General features: G+C 43.0%; 1 protein-coding gene across 1 annotated transcript in view; it reads right to left on the bottom strand.

Moving 5' to 3' along the window:
- Nucleotides 1-15,929, bottom strand: part of EVA1A (eva-1 homolog A, regulator of programmed cell death) — a 220,577-nt gene that overhangs the window by 126,585 nt on the left and 78,063 nt on the right. The window contains exon 4 of the mRNA XM_013957011.2: nucleotides 132-284. Coding sequence (XP_013812465.1) covers nucleotides 132-284 — 153 coding nt within the window. The remainder of the gene's footprint in view (nucleotides 1-131; nucleotides 285-15,929) is intronic.

Here is a 15,929-nt window from a genome sequence, read left to right as displayed (position 1 = left end):
TCACAGTAGCAGGTTGCATGTGCCAGTTCTGCTTTCCCTAGCCATGATTTGTGCCAGCATTACCATGATGACAGTAAATGAAATCACCCTGCCCAGATCAGTGTGCTCTGTCAAGACATTCCCCTGCTTACCAATCATGGGCATCCCTAGGCTTTGGTATGGGCACTCCAGGCTGCCTCCTTGTGTCCTTCCAAAGATAGCAGAATAAATGGCTATCACCATGCTCTTCTTACACCTTAGCCTCAGCTTGTCATCTTCACAGGCTACTTTACTCTTGTACTCATCTGGAAGGAAACAAACACTTAATTATTCAGCTGATCCAGAGGCAGGCGCCCAACGTGAAAGGAGCCTTATCACCACCCCATGGTGTGAGCTTGTCAGAGGCAGCAGTAATTCTTGGCATACGCCCAGATGTGCACATCAGCTGCCAGCAGAATCCCAACCTTACAACTGCATTTGCTAGAATAGCAGTGATCATTTGCATTACACACTACCTTTAAGGCATTATCAGCACATTTAATGATTTTTTTAAATCAAGCACATGTGAGATCCAGTAAACAGCCAATAATTATATTTTGCATACAAGTAAGCGAAGCACGGCAACTGAGTGATTTCCCCATAGTTATATTAGAAGTCTGTGGCAGATGAAGGTAAAGGCCCAGTTTTAGGCATGTTCCCCACACAGAGATCAGCCCTTCATGTGCCAAGCATTCATCCTACTTCACAGCAGTTGAAATGTGAACATAATTATGCTCAATAGCTTTTTTCAAAAGGAGGGCTCCCTTGGCAGATCCAATAGGAGCCGTACTAATTTTGTTAATGGTGGGAATTGCTTGAACCTGTTGCAAATATAGATGTGCAAAACTGCTCTTAAGTGCAATGGACAGTCCAAGAACACAAAATATACTCCTGCTTTTGCAAGGCTGATGCAAACAGAACAGTCTCTCGGTTTACATCTGTCAAAGAGACTAGGCAATTATTTTACAAGCAATCACATGCCATTCCTTCTTTTTGCTATTATTGTTTGTATTATGGGAACCCCTAGAGGTCCCAGCTTAGAACAGGCCCTTCCCATGTATGTCTACCAACACACTACAGAAGATAAACTCCATTTGGAAGAGCTGAATCTAAATAGTTGGACATCTAGATGTGTGCATGAAAGAGACCAAGAAAACTGAAATGTCTTGTCTACAATCACCCCAGCCAACACAGCGCAGAGCCAGAAATATAACTTCAACCTCCCTAGTCTCTGCAGAGCAACATTCCTTTGGATCATGTTATTTACTACTAGAGATGTAGCTACAACAAGCCAAAGACTGCTCTCTAGCCTCAAGGCCAACTGGCATATCTCGGCTCGCATTCACACAGCTAAATCCTCCTCTTCCTCCCCACCGCAAGGTGCTGCATCTAAACCACTTAACGGGAGTGATCCCCAACCCAAGGTAACCTCGCAAGCATATAGTCAGTCATCATCCAAAATGCTGCTATTTGTCCCAGGTCAAAACTGCCACAGGCCACGCTAATGACAAAACAGTGCAGATAATCATCAGCCAGTGCTTGGGGCTGCCCCTGGCCCTGTATAGCTTCCTAGCACAGACATGACATTTGTCTCTCCATGTCACTGTGTGGTCTATGTCTGCTATCACCAATACATAAAATCTGAGGACTTCTGCAAAGTCCATATGTATCAAACTACTCAGTATCAGTGAACACTAGCTAATAAGTATTTCATATTTAATACTTAAATCTTTACATCACGGCAGCTAGCACATAATGTGACATTTTTGATTGTACTGCAACTACAGGCTCAAGAATCATTTCTTCCTGGCTGGGAATTTTCCACCAAAGTAGAATCATAGAAGAGTTTAGGTGTGAAGACTCCTCAGGAGGTTATCTGGTTCAACCGCTGCTCAAAGCAGGGCTAATTTCTACATTAGATGAGATTTTTCAGGAGAAACTATGTGAAGAAACCAAGCATTACTTCTGAGGAAATCCAAGACAGGAATGTGCTGATTTAAAAGAAATGTCTTAGAGCAAATGACTTCTCAATCTCAACTTGAAAATTAATACTCAAAACTAAAAATATAGCCACCTCAAAACTTCACCTCTGGAGATCAGAAGAGTCACCTGGAATGTGGAAACCCTGGTCCAAACCCTCACAGTCCTTGTAAGAATCTTAACCCTAAGCACTGTTTATTCTGGTATGTAATCTTCCTTCTTCCTCTTTAGCCTTTTTCAAAAATCTTTAGGTCCCAGTTTTTATCCCACTGCAGGAACACTTTCACACCCCAAAACATTTATGGAACAGGTAAAAACTTTTTCATTCATTCCCAATAGATGAAGACAGAATTAAGACCTAATTCATTCATGGGAGAAGCTGTTTGAAGATCACACATCCCTGGGGAATATCTATAGTAATAAACCCATGACCATCTGAGCGTGTAAAACAGTGACAAGAAGCAAGAATAAAGTTCTTTTTAACGCTAAAGTATGTAGGGAGAGAGGAACCTCGTAGAGCTGTAAAGAATCAATCAGCCACTCTAAGGATTAATTTTATGTGTAGGTGTTTCAGTCACAATCACCATGAAGGTATCTGAATAATACACTGCATATACTAAGGGTTGTATCTTCATCTCTAATTTTCTTCCAAAGGATTTTTTTCTTCTGGGAGGGAAGTGGGACCAAAGCTTTAGCCTAGGTATACAGTGTAAAACCTAACAGAGTATAATAGAACCTAATAAAGTATAAACACGATCGCTTAATCAAAGTTATGCTTATTAATCATAGGAACTGCAATGACTACAAAAACTGCAAATAAGGATAGACAGTCAAAATGGAAAAAATAGACTTCTGTTGCTTAGAACAAAATATGGATTCAAGCTAAAAGTACAAGGGTATAAAACTGGAATAGAACAAGCTATACAGAGTTAATGTTAAACCTATAATATGGGAAGAGAGAATATTTGTGACTGGCTAAAGTGGTTGAAATATGAAATAGTTAATTAACTTTAGAAAAAGATCAATTTTGAAGTCTCTAACGAGCAAGTTGCCAGAGTCCTCTGTGAAGATCTTATTTCTTACAAGGCACTAACTGAATTTCCTGTTCCAATTTGGTTATTATTAGCTACTTCTTCCAATTAACAAGTATAACTGATTGTTTAACCTAATGCTCTGTGGACCCATGTAAGGTCCTTAGAACACTTTACTAAATTCTGTTGACTGTTCAAGTCAGAGTTTATCATTTGGGAACTTCACTGGGGCCTAAACACAGTGAGTGTTATATTTTGCTCAGAAAACTGTGATTCACGGCCACTCGCACTTCTACTGAAAGCTGGTCCAGTAGTCATGAGTCAATTGACAACAAATCTCTACCTCTACTATTTGCAGTTCTTACCCTTGGAGCTGCCTCAGGAAGTCATCAGGCAGATGGCTTAAAATATTATGAGGGGATAGTAAATCTAACTGCATACTCCTTGGAAACCAGTGCAGTTTAGGGGTGATGTGCTCTTGGCATGCTGTGGTGTGGCACCATCTGAAAAAGGTGCCACCTCCTCCCAGTCACTGAATTCTGCCCTAGGAAACACCTGTTGGAGCTGCCAGTTCTCAAGGTCGTGAATATGTGGACTGCTCTGGCCAAGTCCAAACTGGTTAGGGCTGCAGTCCCCTGGGCTGCCACAGATAAAGGACACCATTTTTTTAAAAAGAAGAAAGAAAGAAGAAAAAAAAGAAAGGATGAAGTATGCAGTACCATTTCAGGCTCCCAAAAGGTTCCCTTAAGCTTGATCACTGGAGAACAGATGCTCTCAATGTTTCTGGGCAATCTGATAGAAATCTGGATAAACAAACAGATGGAAAGTGATGTTACAGAGGACACAAGTCCCTGAAAATATTTTCTGCTTTATAGCATTGCCACCTCAATCTTAGCCAGGATGAACTAAAGCCAGCTGTCTTTCATCCAGACACTGATAGCTTCCAGGCATTGGGCAATGGTAAGGACTGTGATTGATGTAAAGAAAATACGGAGCTAAGCATCATCCATATATTTACTGGTACTTCAACCCATAATACCCTTATATAAATATTGAAAAGGACCGAGGCAGCGTAAGCGACATAAGTGAGCTGGAACTGGGAATGAATCTGCATTTTTTTCTCTCACTCTCCCAAGAAGAACTGGCCTCCTACAGATCAGTCACAATCTGGTCCTAAGTCTGCTATAACTGTTACAGTCTGGATATAATTCAGTCCAAATGCAAACATTTGTATTAGTGGGTTTCATGTTTCACCCTGAAAAATTAAACATGCTTAAATGGCCCAGGAAAGGTGGCAGTGATATTCAGCAAATGGCTTACTCAGCTGTAATCCCCCGTGCAGTCATTTGCAGGGCAACAGAGATTTACCATGATTAAGATATTTGCTGAGGATAATATCCCTTTTATTACTGCCTGTTTTCAGGGACACTGGCTTAAATATAACTCAGTAGAGAGCAAGCAAGGAGGGAACAGCTGCAGGCTTTTCTAGACACGTTTTAAAGGTCATTACATGACATGATTATAACATGGCTAGAACAATTGAGGGAAAACAATTATAAATGTTTTTAATGGAAAAATTGGCTCTCTCAAACAGCAAAGTGAACACGAAGAACCATTGTAATTACAGGATGTGTACAAGAACACTAATTTATTGAACTGTAGAAAATAATCTTACCCCGCCTTTTAAGGACATTTTTGCATATGGTCCATGACAATTTTTTGAATGACCACGATTGAGAAGCTCAAAATGAAATGTCAATTGGCTCAATCTCTGTAAGACCTTATAGATAAGAGCATCTAAAAAGATTTTGCATCTAACAAAGTGATAGAAGGCCTTGATGCCAGAGATCTATCTTGCCTAAAAATATTTTACAACAGAACTAGTTGAAAATTTTATGAAATTTTACTGATTACAATATGCATGGTTCACATAATCAATGCACAACAGTTAGCCCTATTTACTGGTTCAAAGAGCAGGAAAGACATGGAAAGAGAAATCTGTCTTCCTCAAGAAATCCTAAAAGATTTAAATCTGAGAAACAGGGATCTGAGCAGAGTGAGATTTTGTAAGAAACAGAGGTGATCTTGTCCACTTTCTTATTGTCTCAGGATTGTTTCCTATGGAAACTGTCACCCAGTTTATGATTGCTACCTTAATGAGACTGCATCCAAGATGCCACTTCAGAACTGAAATGTTCTCCCTGCTAGGCAACAGCTTCTCTTCAGCTCAGTTTTTCCCCTTCTCTCCTTTATCCCAGCTTTATTTGCTGTTTCACAAACAAAGAACATTTTCTCTCTTGAAATTCATAACTTTTTATTATGGCCAGTCATTCCACCAGCACTAGCCTTTTCCTTACTGATCAATGAATGTGTTTTTAACCCTTAGGTGCTGGTTAGTGTTGGTCTAGGAGATACAGCATAGGGACAACTCCCTTTCTCATCCTGCCACTCTCTCCAGAAGAGCAGTGGTCATGGCAGGCTCCTCTCCAGCACTGTGTGTCACTCTTTCCACCCACATCTCTTACTGCCCCCATCAGACTCCACCAGAGCAAGAGTATGTACAGATTTCTATTTCTCTTTACTCTTATTTCTCTAATCATCTGCTTTTGTTAGTCTTTTGTCCCCAGATGAACATTGGTCTACCCTGAGGACAGCCAGACAGGAGAATTTGCCAAAAATTAGTCACAAAATTGAGGGAAGGGGAGGTTCGCAGAGAAAATACCAATTCTTTACACAGACACATTTGTCAATACCTGGAAAATTTATCTGGAAAGCCAAAAATATTTTTTTTAAAAAAGGACTGACCTATTTGGCCAACCATTGACTTCATAACGGAAAAATTTCACCCTTTTTTAGCAAAACAAATCTCCTCCCCATGATGTATCTTAGAAGATGTAAACAAGCCAGAGTTCCCAGACTGAGGAGAATAATGTGAACCTGTAATACCAGAACTAAAATACCAGGTGACCATTTCATCTCAAAACAGCATGAGCGTGGGTCAACATTCTTTTTGCTCCAATTAAATATTTTTCCATAAATTTACTTTTTCATATTAAAAAAAGAAAATGCTTTCAAAAACTCAACCTTCCATCAGGTAAGTTGTAACAGAAAAAAAAAAAAGATTTTCAGGAAAAAAAAATCCCCTCATCCCTGGCCCAGCATATATCAGTTACATAACAGGTTTCTAGCATATATTCCTCCTAGAACATGAGAGCTATCAGATACCGATTAGCTGCAAAGTTAAACAGTTGAGAGACAGAGTGGACCAAATGGCTCAAGTGCAACGTTTGAGTCACAAGTTAAAATTCAGCAAACTTTTATAGAGACTGGAAGCCAGTAAAGATGATCTCACATGTGACAAGATTTTGCTGGTTTCAGCCCATGTCTAGGCAGAAGAACATTTACACTGCAAAAGTCACCACCCAGCAACTTTTTGTGTCAGCCTAAACAGAAAACCAAAATAAGAGTTAACCATGGAAAGATGAACCCTTTACTACAGGTGTGGTCACTCCAAACCATGATTCACAGTATCACAGAATGGTTGAGGTCAGAAGGGACCTCTGGAGATCATCTGGTCCAATCCCCCTGCTTAGAGTAGGGTCAACTAGAGCAGGCTGCTCCAAGCCATGTCCAGTCGGGTTTTGAACATCTCTAAGGATGGAGATTCCACAACATCCCTGGGCAACTGCTCCAGTGTTTGTGTTGATCATGTGAGAGATGAGTATAGTTGATATCTGTCAATATTTCTCCTGGGGGAACTTGAGGAGATAAGTCTCCAAGACAGGAAACACTAGGACAGACGCCCCTAAGCAGTATCCTTGAACAGGGGTCCCTGTGCAACAGGTCTGTTCCTGAACAGCTCACTTTGGAGATACTCATCCAGCACCCTTTCCCATAACCTCAGACCCTCATTTCTGCTTATATATGTTTTTATTAGCCCCCATAATTCCCAGGATTCAGCTAATTCCCAGGATCTGTGGCATGCCCTCTGTAAGAAATAGATAAATTTTTTTGAGTGTAGGTAGATCTAAGCCCATCCTCCCAGAATCAAGCTAGATAAGCACATATCAGAGCAGACAGAGCAAAGTTGCTTTGGATGGCCTTCCCCAACTCCTGCACTCCTCTGTGAAGAAGGAAAGTGGACTAAAAGAATATCTTCCAGTTAGCACCCTCCTTTAAAACCTTTTCCCCACACTCCTATTCTTGTGTTCCTACATTTACTTACTTTTCATTCCAAATAAGCATTTGTTTTCTGAGTCTAATGTCTTCTCTTTCTCTTTGGAAGACATATCTTTTAACATAATTTCAGTTCAGCTTTCCCTTGGAGAAACTTCTTTTGAAGATGCTGTAATTTAAGTTTTAAAATTTGAAGTTTGCTACCTTCAATGGCAAGGAGCGCACTGCTTGCTTGTGTAGAAGCTAATCTGAAACTCTGAAAGATACAGCTCAGATGACAGTCCAGAGTTATATCAAACAGGCAGTTTGCCGACTTCAGAAGGACCCTGAAAACTCAACGACTGCTGAGTTCTGGAGGTCTGAAAACTGTTTCGACAAGTAAGAAGATTGTTCTTTCTAAACAACCTTGTCAGATTACTTTAAAATTACACTCCTGATGCACCCATCCAATTTGCAATGTTTAAAAGGAGCCCTTCCCCACTGTCACTTTCATCGTCTGAAGTAGTGGTCTTTTCGTATTCTGCCTTGAAAGTGCTGGCAGTGTTGCAAATTAACTGCTACATTTCATTTCCAAAGCAGAGCTCGGATGCACCTAGTCGGACTTTCCTGTCGGCCAAACAGAGGTATATAGTTACCTCAGGAGGAAAAAGGGAAGAGCTTCAAAGCATATACGATAGACGGTGAGATGAGAGTTAAACAAAACACTTCGGAGTCAGACACAAATTTAATTCTAGTCCTACTTCTTCCACTAATGAATTTGAGCTGATTTCCTCAAGAAAGTGTGACTTATGGCTGTTCTGCTACCTGATCCTCTGCCTCACCATTTATCCCCCTTTTAAATGAATTGAGAACCTGTTAACTAAATTTCAGTAAAATTTGTCAGAGAAGTTGAGGTGACAATACAGTTAAGTTCCTACAATGTTTTATAAAAACTTGCAGCTAGTTACAGAGCAGAGCCAAAGTAGCACCGAAGCTGAAGGAAAGTCAGGGAAAATTCAGTTGTTACAGTGGCACTGTCCCACTAGCCAACCAGCATGGATTTAATACCTGGCTGATTGGCACAGATGCAACTCCGGACCAGCCACAGTATAGGAGGTAACAGGGAAGGCATGGTGAAAACCTTAGTTATTGCAAAGGAAATATGGGCCGGGTGCACCACAGAAAAATGACCTGACTATGTAAAGAAAGAGGCTTCATTAATTCCACTGTTCATGGAACTATTTGTTCTTCTCTTCCAGTGCTGATATAAATCTGGAATAACATTGCTTCAAGTTATTATTAAAACAGCTGAAAAGGAGAATTTAATCTTTTATATCTTTAAAATTGTCTTTTCCAAATGTTAAAATAATGCTGATAATAATTCTAACACAGCATGACTGGAGTGCTGTCATGGATGGCTACGTGCTTTTTAGGAAAGACAGGCCAGGAAAGCGAGGTGGTGGAGTTGCTCTTTATGTGAGAGAGCAACTGGAACGTATTGAGCTGTGCCTAGGGGTGGATGAAGAGCGAGTCGAGAGCTTATGGGTAAGGATCAAAGGGCAGGCTAGCATGGGTGACACTGTTGTGGGTGTTTACTACAGGCCACCTGATCAGGATGAGGAAGTCGATGAGGCCTTCTACAGACAGCTGGAAGTAGCCTCACGATCCCAGGCCCTGGTTCTCATGGGGGACTTCAACCACCCCGATATCTGCTGGAAAGACAACACAGCCAGGCACAAACAGTCCTGGAGGTTCCTGCAGAGCGTTGGTGACAACTTCTTGACACAGGTGGTGGAGGAGCCAACAAGGAGAGGTGTGCTGCTGGACCTTGTACTAACAAACAAAGAAGGACTGGTGGAAGATGTGAAGGTCGGGGGCTGCCTTGGCTGCAGTGACCATGAGATGGTGGAGTTCAGGATCCTGCGAGGAGGCAGCAGGGCACCAAGTAGGATTGCAACCCTGGACTTCAGGAGAGCAAACTTTGGCCTCTTCAGGGACCTACTTGGAGGAATCCCATGGGTGAGGGCCCTAGAAGGAAGGGGCGTTCAAGAGAGCTGGTTAATATTCAAACATCACTTCCTCCAGGCTCAAGAGCGGTGCATCCCTATGAGTAGGAAGTCAAGCAAAGGAGGCAGGAGACCTGCATGGATGAGCAAGGAGCTCCTGGCAAAACTCAACCAGAAGAAGGAAGTCTACAGAAAGTGGAAAGGGGGACGGGCCACTTGGGAGGAATATAGGAACGTTGTCAGAGTATGCAGGGATGCGACGAGGAAGGCTAAGGCCCGTTTGGAATTAAATCTGGCTAGAGATGTCAAGGACAGCAAGAAGGGCTTCTTCAAATACATCAGCAGCAAGAGGAAGACTAGGGAAAATGTGGGCCCTTTGCTGAATGGGGGGGGTGCCCTGGTGACAAAGGATGCAGAGAAGGCAGAGTTACTGAATGCCTTCTTTGCTTCAGTCTTTACTGCTCAGGCCGGCCCTCAGGAACCCCAGATCCTGGAGGCAAGAGAGAAAGTCTGGAGAGAGGAAGACTTTCCCTTGGTGGAGGAGGAGTGGGTTAGAGGTCATTTAAGCAAACTTGACACCCACAAATCCATGGGCCCTGATGGGATGCACCCACGAGTGCTGAGGGAGCTGGCGGACATTATTGCTAAGCCACTCTCCATCATCTTTGAAAGGTCATGGAGAACAAGAGAGGTGCCTGAAGACTGGAAGAAAGCCAATGTCACCCCAGTCTTCAAAAAGGGCAAGAAGGAGGACCCAGGGAACTACAGGCCAGTCAGCCTCACCTCCATCCCTGGAAAGGTGATGGAGCAGCTCATCCTGGAAGCCATCTCCAAGCATGTGGAGGAAAAGAAGGTGATCAGGAGTAGTCAGCATGGCTTCACCAAGGAGAAATCATGCCTAACCAATCTGATAGCCTTCTATGATGGAATGACTGGCTGGGTAGATGAGGGGAGAGCAGTGGATGTTGTCTACCTAGACTTCAGCAAGGCTTTTGACACTGTCTCCCATAGCATCCTCATAGGGAAGCTCAGGAAGTGTGGGCTGGATGAGTGGACAGTGAGGTGGATTGAGAACTGGCTGAACGGCAGAGCTCAGAGAGTTGTGATCAGTGGCACAGAGTCTAGTTGGAGGCCTGTAGCTAGCGGTGTCCCCCAGGGGTCAGTCCTGGGTCCAGTCTTGTTCAACTTCTTCATCAATGACCTGGATGAAGGCACAGAGTGCACCCTCAGCAAATTTGCTGACGATACAAAACTGGGAGGAGTGGTGGATACACCAGAGGGCTGTGCTGCCATTCAAAGAGACTTGGACAGGCTGGAGAGGTGGGCGGAGAGGAACCTCCTGAAGTTCAACAAAGGCAAGTGCAGGGTCCTGCACCTGGGGAGGAATAACCCCAGTCACCAGTACAGGCTGGGGGTTGACCTGCTGGAAAGCAGCTCTGCTGAGAAGGACCTGGGAGTGCTGGTGGACACCAAGTTAAGCATGAGGCAGCAATGTGCCCTTGTGGCCAAGAAGGCCAATGGCATCCTGGGGTGCATCAGGAAGAGTGTTGCCAGCAGGTCGAGGGAGGTGATCCTGTCCCTCTACTCAGCCCTGGGGAGGCCACATCTGGAGTACTGTGTCCAGTTCTGGGCTCCCCAGTACAAGAGGGATGTGGCACTACTGGAGCAAGTCCAGAGAAGGGCTGCAAAGATGATTAGGGGACTGGAGCATCTCTCTTATGAGGAAAGGCTGAGAGAGCTGGGCCTGTTTAGCTTGGAGAAGGCTGAGAGGAGATCTTATCAACGTGTACAAGTATCTGAAGGGAGGGTGTCGAGAGGATGGGACCAGACTCTTTTCAGTGGTGCCCAGCGACAGGACGCGAGGCAATGGGCACAAACTGAAACACAGACACTTCCATCTGAACATGAGGAAAAACTTTTTCACGGTGAGGTGACAGAGCACTGGAACAGGTTGCCCCGAGAGGTTGTGGAGTCTCCTTCTCTGGAGATATTCAAAACGCGCCTGGATGCAATCCTGTGCAATGTGCTCTAGGTGACCCTGCTTGAGCAGGGGGGGTGGACTAGATGATCTCCAGAGGTCCCTTCCAACCTCAACTGTTCTGTGATTCTGTGATTATCAGAAACATAACTTATTGATATTTTTACATATAATCTGTGGGGTTGCCTGGAGCATAAAACACAGAAAAATTAGGCCTATAAGATTAAAAGCCAGTTCTCTGGTGTTCTAAATAATTAAACACACAGCATTCCCTCAATGGCTTTTTCTAAGGAGAAAAGATGTCACTGGAAGAAATACATAGTTACCAGATCTCCCAAATTCATGATGAGTCTCACTGCCATTAATGTTTAGATGTCCCAGTTCCTGGAGACATGATTAGGTGACAACCTCAGGTGCCTTTTAAGTGATCAGAAAAGTAAGTTTGTATTTGAGTAGAGCTTGAAGGTATATACCAGAAGTACGATAAAAAGTTGAAAATATCAGAATATACCCATTTTAAAAATACATATTTAATGCGAAAATAAAATGTAGGGCTGATACTGAAAAACTACTGAAAGAATTTGCAATATTGCAAAGAGTTCATTACTACTCCTCTATCCCAATACTTTTCAGATTTTCTCTTCTCTGTATTCTTCCCAAGAGATATTCATTTGAAGAGAGAAACTGATCTACATTTCCTGTGTGAAATAGGTCTTCCATACACAGGACTGCCAGTTGGAGTTATTGTATAAATTTACCTCTCTGCTCTGCTTACTGTTCTGCCAGGCATAAACACATGCCTTAGACTGTGGATTCTATTTAACAGACCCAAACTTTTGCAAAATTAAAGCAAAAGCAAATCTCAATTTGGTTTATAAGCATATCATCAGTAGGATACTCTTTCTTTCTTACAATTCTTCACCAGTATGCCAGATACCTGGAAATCTATCAGCCAAAGCTTGCAAGCTTCCATCACAGCTGGACAGTGCTTACACTTAGATTTGTTTTCCCTAATGAAATACCCCAGACCTGGTTTCCCTGTGTGTTTGTTCTGGTTAATCAAGCCAAAGGACACCCTGTCACTCTTGTGGGGAGAAGGTTCCCAGATCACTCTGTCTCCTGCAACAACCAAAGCCATTCGTCACAACTGGAGCATCATCCACACCAGAGTGTCCATTGTCAGCGCAGAAAGGTATGATACACACAATGCCTAAGGACTGGCTGGATCGTCTTAAACCTATTGTATGTGAGGGCAAAGGCTATGAGCTCCCAGTTCCTTCTGGCAACGCTATTTACTCACCTGTCTTAGCAAAAAAAGACTGTGGTGTATTCCTTTATTGTCCTTCATTGAAAATCTATGGCTTAAAAGGGGTTCTTTCCCTTGGTCTTTCCTAGGAGCCCCACGGAAACTTAAATGCCAATAGACAAAGGGGATCTATAAAAGTCACAGCTCTATGATTCATACATTTCAGGACAGAATGGAAAGGGGAGCCATGAAAATTTGTCTTCAAAGTGGTTCACATCTGGATACTGGAGACCTGATCCAGCAAAGGGCATCTTTCCATCCACATCTATGGGAAGTACCCCGGTCTTCACCAGCTCCCCATTTTCCTTTTTATGCCAATCAGGGCTGCCTGACAAGTTTGGAAAGAGAATTAGGATCTTTTATTATTATTATTATTATTATTTTTAACTCTCTTGGGTCAGCAGCAGTTGCCTTCTCCCCCCGCTTACAGACACACTGAGGGGCAGGGACTGACAATAACCTCTGCATTCACTGACAGTGAAATCACACGTTCCTCTTAATCCTGTTCCTGACAGTCAAGTGATTAGTGTGTTACGGAGATAGGGCTATCTGACAACGCCTGAAAATCTCTGTGCATCAACGGCTTAAAAAAATATTAATCGTGAGCATTAAAGTTTCTCTGACCCAAATCACATGCTGATGGATCTATCCTCTGTTATTTATAACACTCCTTTATTTACACCTTTTCATCACTGCAGCGTTCGTTGCCTGAAGTTTTATTGCCCTTATAAATTTCCACTCCCTGAGCCACCAAAACAGTTTTGAAATAATGCAGATAAGCAAGAGTGGGCTGATGAATGCAGGAGGCAAAAGACCCATTTTACTGCCTCAGTGGCTAGGCCAGAAGGATGTGCCATTTCAACAGCCCGCACTCCATCGTGCTGCTTTAGAAAGCCTGGCCCACCAAAAAGCAATGCAGCGAACAATACCGTGAACTTCTCCTGCCACCAATAAACCTGTCTTACAAAGGAGATTAATGCTTTTCTGAAAGGGTTGATAACTACTGAATTACCAATCTATCCCAGCACTAAAATCAATCACCAGCGTTAAAGGGACCAAGAATACATTTAGGCCTGTTCTTTGCTCTTGTCTGAGATTTCTACTGTTTCAAAAAAAACCTGTTCTTTCCATAGCCGTCTGCTCTTTCTCACAGTACGGCACAAATTCTGCCCAGAGAGAGAAAGCCTTATATGTGTGTGCACTGAGACCAGGCTTTTCAGGCAGCATTCTGCACTCACAGAATTAAGCAGAAAATGTATCATCCTCAGCTCAGTGAAATCAATGGCAAAGCTCACACTAGATTCAATATCATGGGAACAGGTTGTAGGGGAATTAGGTGAACAAGATACATTCATTGCAAGCCTAGGTGGTCCTTTCAAAATATCCTTTCCAGACATTCCAGCTAATCCAGTCAAAATGTGATAAGCAGACACGACCAGCTCCCCAAGAGGCATAAGGCAGCTTGCAACTCAAAGGCCATGAATCTCCAATACAGAGGATGATTCTTTGCAATTCTTTGATAGCTCATAAAAACTTTGATGCAAGTAATGGTATTCTGCTGTTTGTAAAGGTTTTGAATTACCACTCACAAAAATCACACCAGTCTCTTCTGGAACACAGCATGGCAGCTATATCACCATGTGACAGAGAGCGCAAACTTGAAGATGCCATTTTTATCTGAAGAAAATTTAATTAGAATGAAACCCTAACCAATTTTAAAATTCCATTGTCTTCTAATTAAAATTGCCTAGGGTTGTTAAGAAAAATATAGTTACCTCAGTAAGATTTTGGCAAGGACATCAGCACAGGAATTCCCATGCTTGAAAAGAGTCATTGGCATTTAACAAGAATTAACTGGGCCTCTTATATTAGAACTAAATCTATGGTGGAGAGAATAACTGCCTGCTCTGTTCAAAACATTTGTCCAGGTCAATTTTCAGCACAAAAGTTTTCCTGCAAATCAAAGCTACAGGTCCTGAACTGAAACAAAATGACCCTCTCCTCACCCGCTTTCCTCCTCCTACCCCCACGCAAACTTTTGGCATTTCACCCATCGCCAGCAAATGCACGTTTCCTTCACAGATGCATTTCTCAGAGCCTTGATGTGCCTTTCACAAATATGGTTTTGTATTGTTGTTACAGAGGGATTCAAGCTGCAATCGGAGCCTAGGTCAAAATCCTGGCTTTCTGAAACTTCAAAGGCTTCAGGCTTGTGAATAGAAGGCTCAGCGGCAAAGTTTGGATCTGCACTTTGTTGCATCGCTGGGACGTTTAATATAGGGAGGCCTCATACCCACCAGCCTCCAATTATCATGTCCAGCCACCCCACACAACATTTTAAAATGAAATAAAAACCAAAACAAAACAAACAGTGGATGGAGAAAAACGATCCTCTTTCCTGGAGTCTTTGCAGTCATTAGTCAGAGCAGTGACTGCCTAGTAAGAAAGAGGAAAAGCATCACTGGAGCATTAGCACAGGTTTGCAGAGGCTGCAGCTCAGGCCCTTCAGAGGTGACAAGGGGACAGTGTGCCCAGGACAGAGTGGCAATGGCAGCGTATCAGTGAGAAGGAGGCAATCACTGAGGCAAGGAAAAAGGACTACGTGGAGCACTCTTGGGGGAAGCCACCTAGGCAGGGTTGAAGCCCTCTCCTCTCCCAACAGCATTGCCAGTTGAGTGGCCACTCGGGCGACTCACCTTACTCTAAGAAAGGCCCTTTGCAGAGACAGGCAAGCCTTTATATCCCCATTTTGTCCAAGAGCAGCAACACCTTTGAAGTGTAAAGCAAAAAAAACCATCGAACCAAAAAGATGAAATGTGCAAAAGGATGCTGTGCAGGGAAAGATCAACCTCTGCTCAGACAATAGCCATAACAGCAACCAGCCCTGGTAAAATCAGCTGAGAGGGCACTGCTGGGCTGCAGGAAAGGGAAGTCATTTCCTCAGCACGGCTTCGGCAGACCCAGAGATCCCACTCCCAGCTAGGATTAGAGCACGCAGCTCCTCCAGAAAGTCTGGCACACAGGGCAAATATTTCCTAGCTTACAACAACACACGATCCCACACGGTTTTTTTGTCTCTGAAGTGAGGGGGATGAACAAACCCTGAATTGTTTGAATAACATTAGTGAATCTGGATTTCAGTTAGAGGGAATTCATGTTAGACCAATTAAATACTATGTCAATTCCCTCTAATTATATGTTCCTGCAGCCTACCCAGTAATTATACTTAATGGGTCTAAATGAAATCAGCATGTTACCTGAGAAATAATTGGGTTTGTGTGCAATTTTTTAATGATCCTGAAAGGTACCCTGCAGATTGAAATCCTCTGCATATTCAGGGCTGGATCATAGGTTTCAGTGTGCTTTGGATGTCCGTGTCAGGCTACATTTGCCCTGGTAAATTAAATGTGCCCTTTCTCTTGACACTATGCCCAAGTGGATGGGAACAGCCCACA

Source organism: Apteryx mantelli, chromosome 3 (assembly GCF_036417845.1).
Source record: "Apteryx mantelli isolate bAptMan1 chromosome 3, bAptMan1.hap1, whole genome shotgun sequence".
In the NCBI taxonomy this organism is placed as follows: Eukaryota; Metazoa; Chordata; class Aves; order Apterygiformes; family Apterygidae; genus Apteryx; species Apteryx mantelli.
The sequence above is the reverse complement of the archived record's forward strand: the minus strand, read 5'-3'. Positions and strand labels throughout refer to the sequence as shown.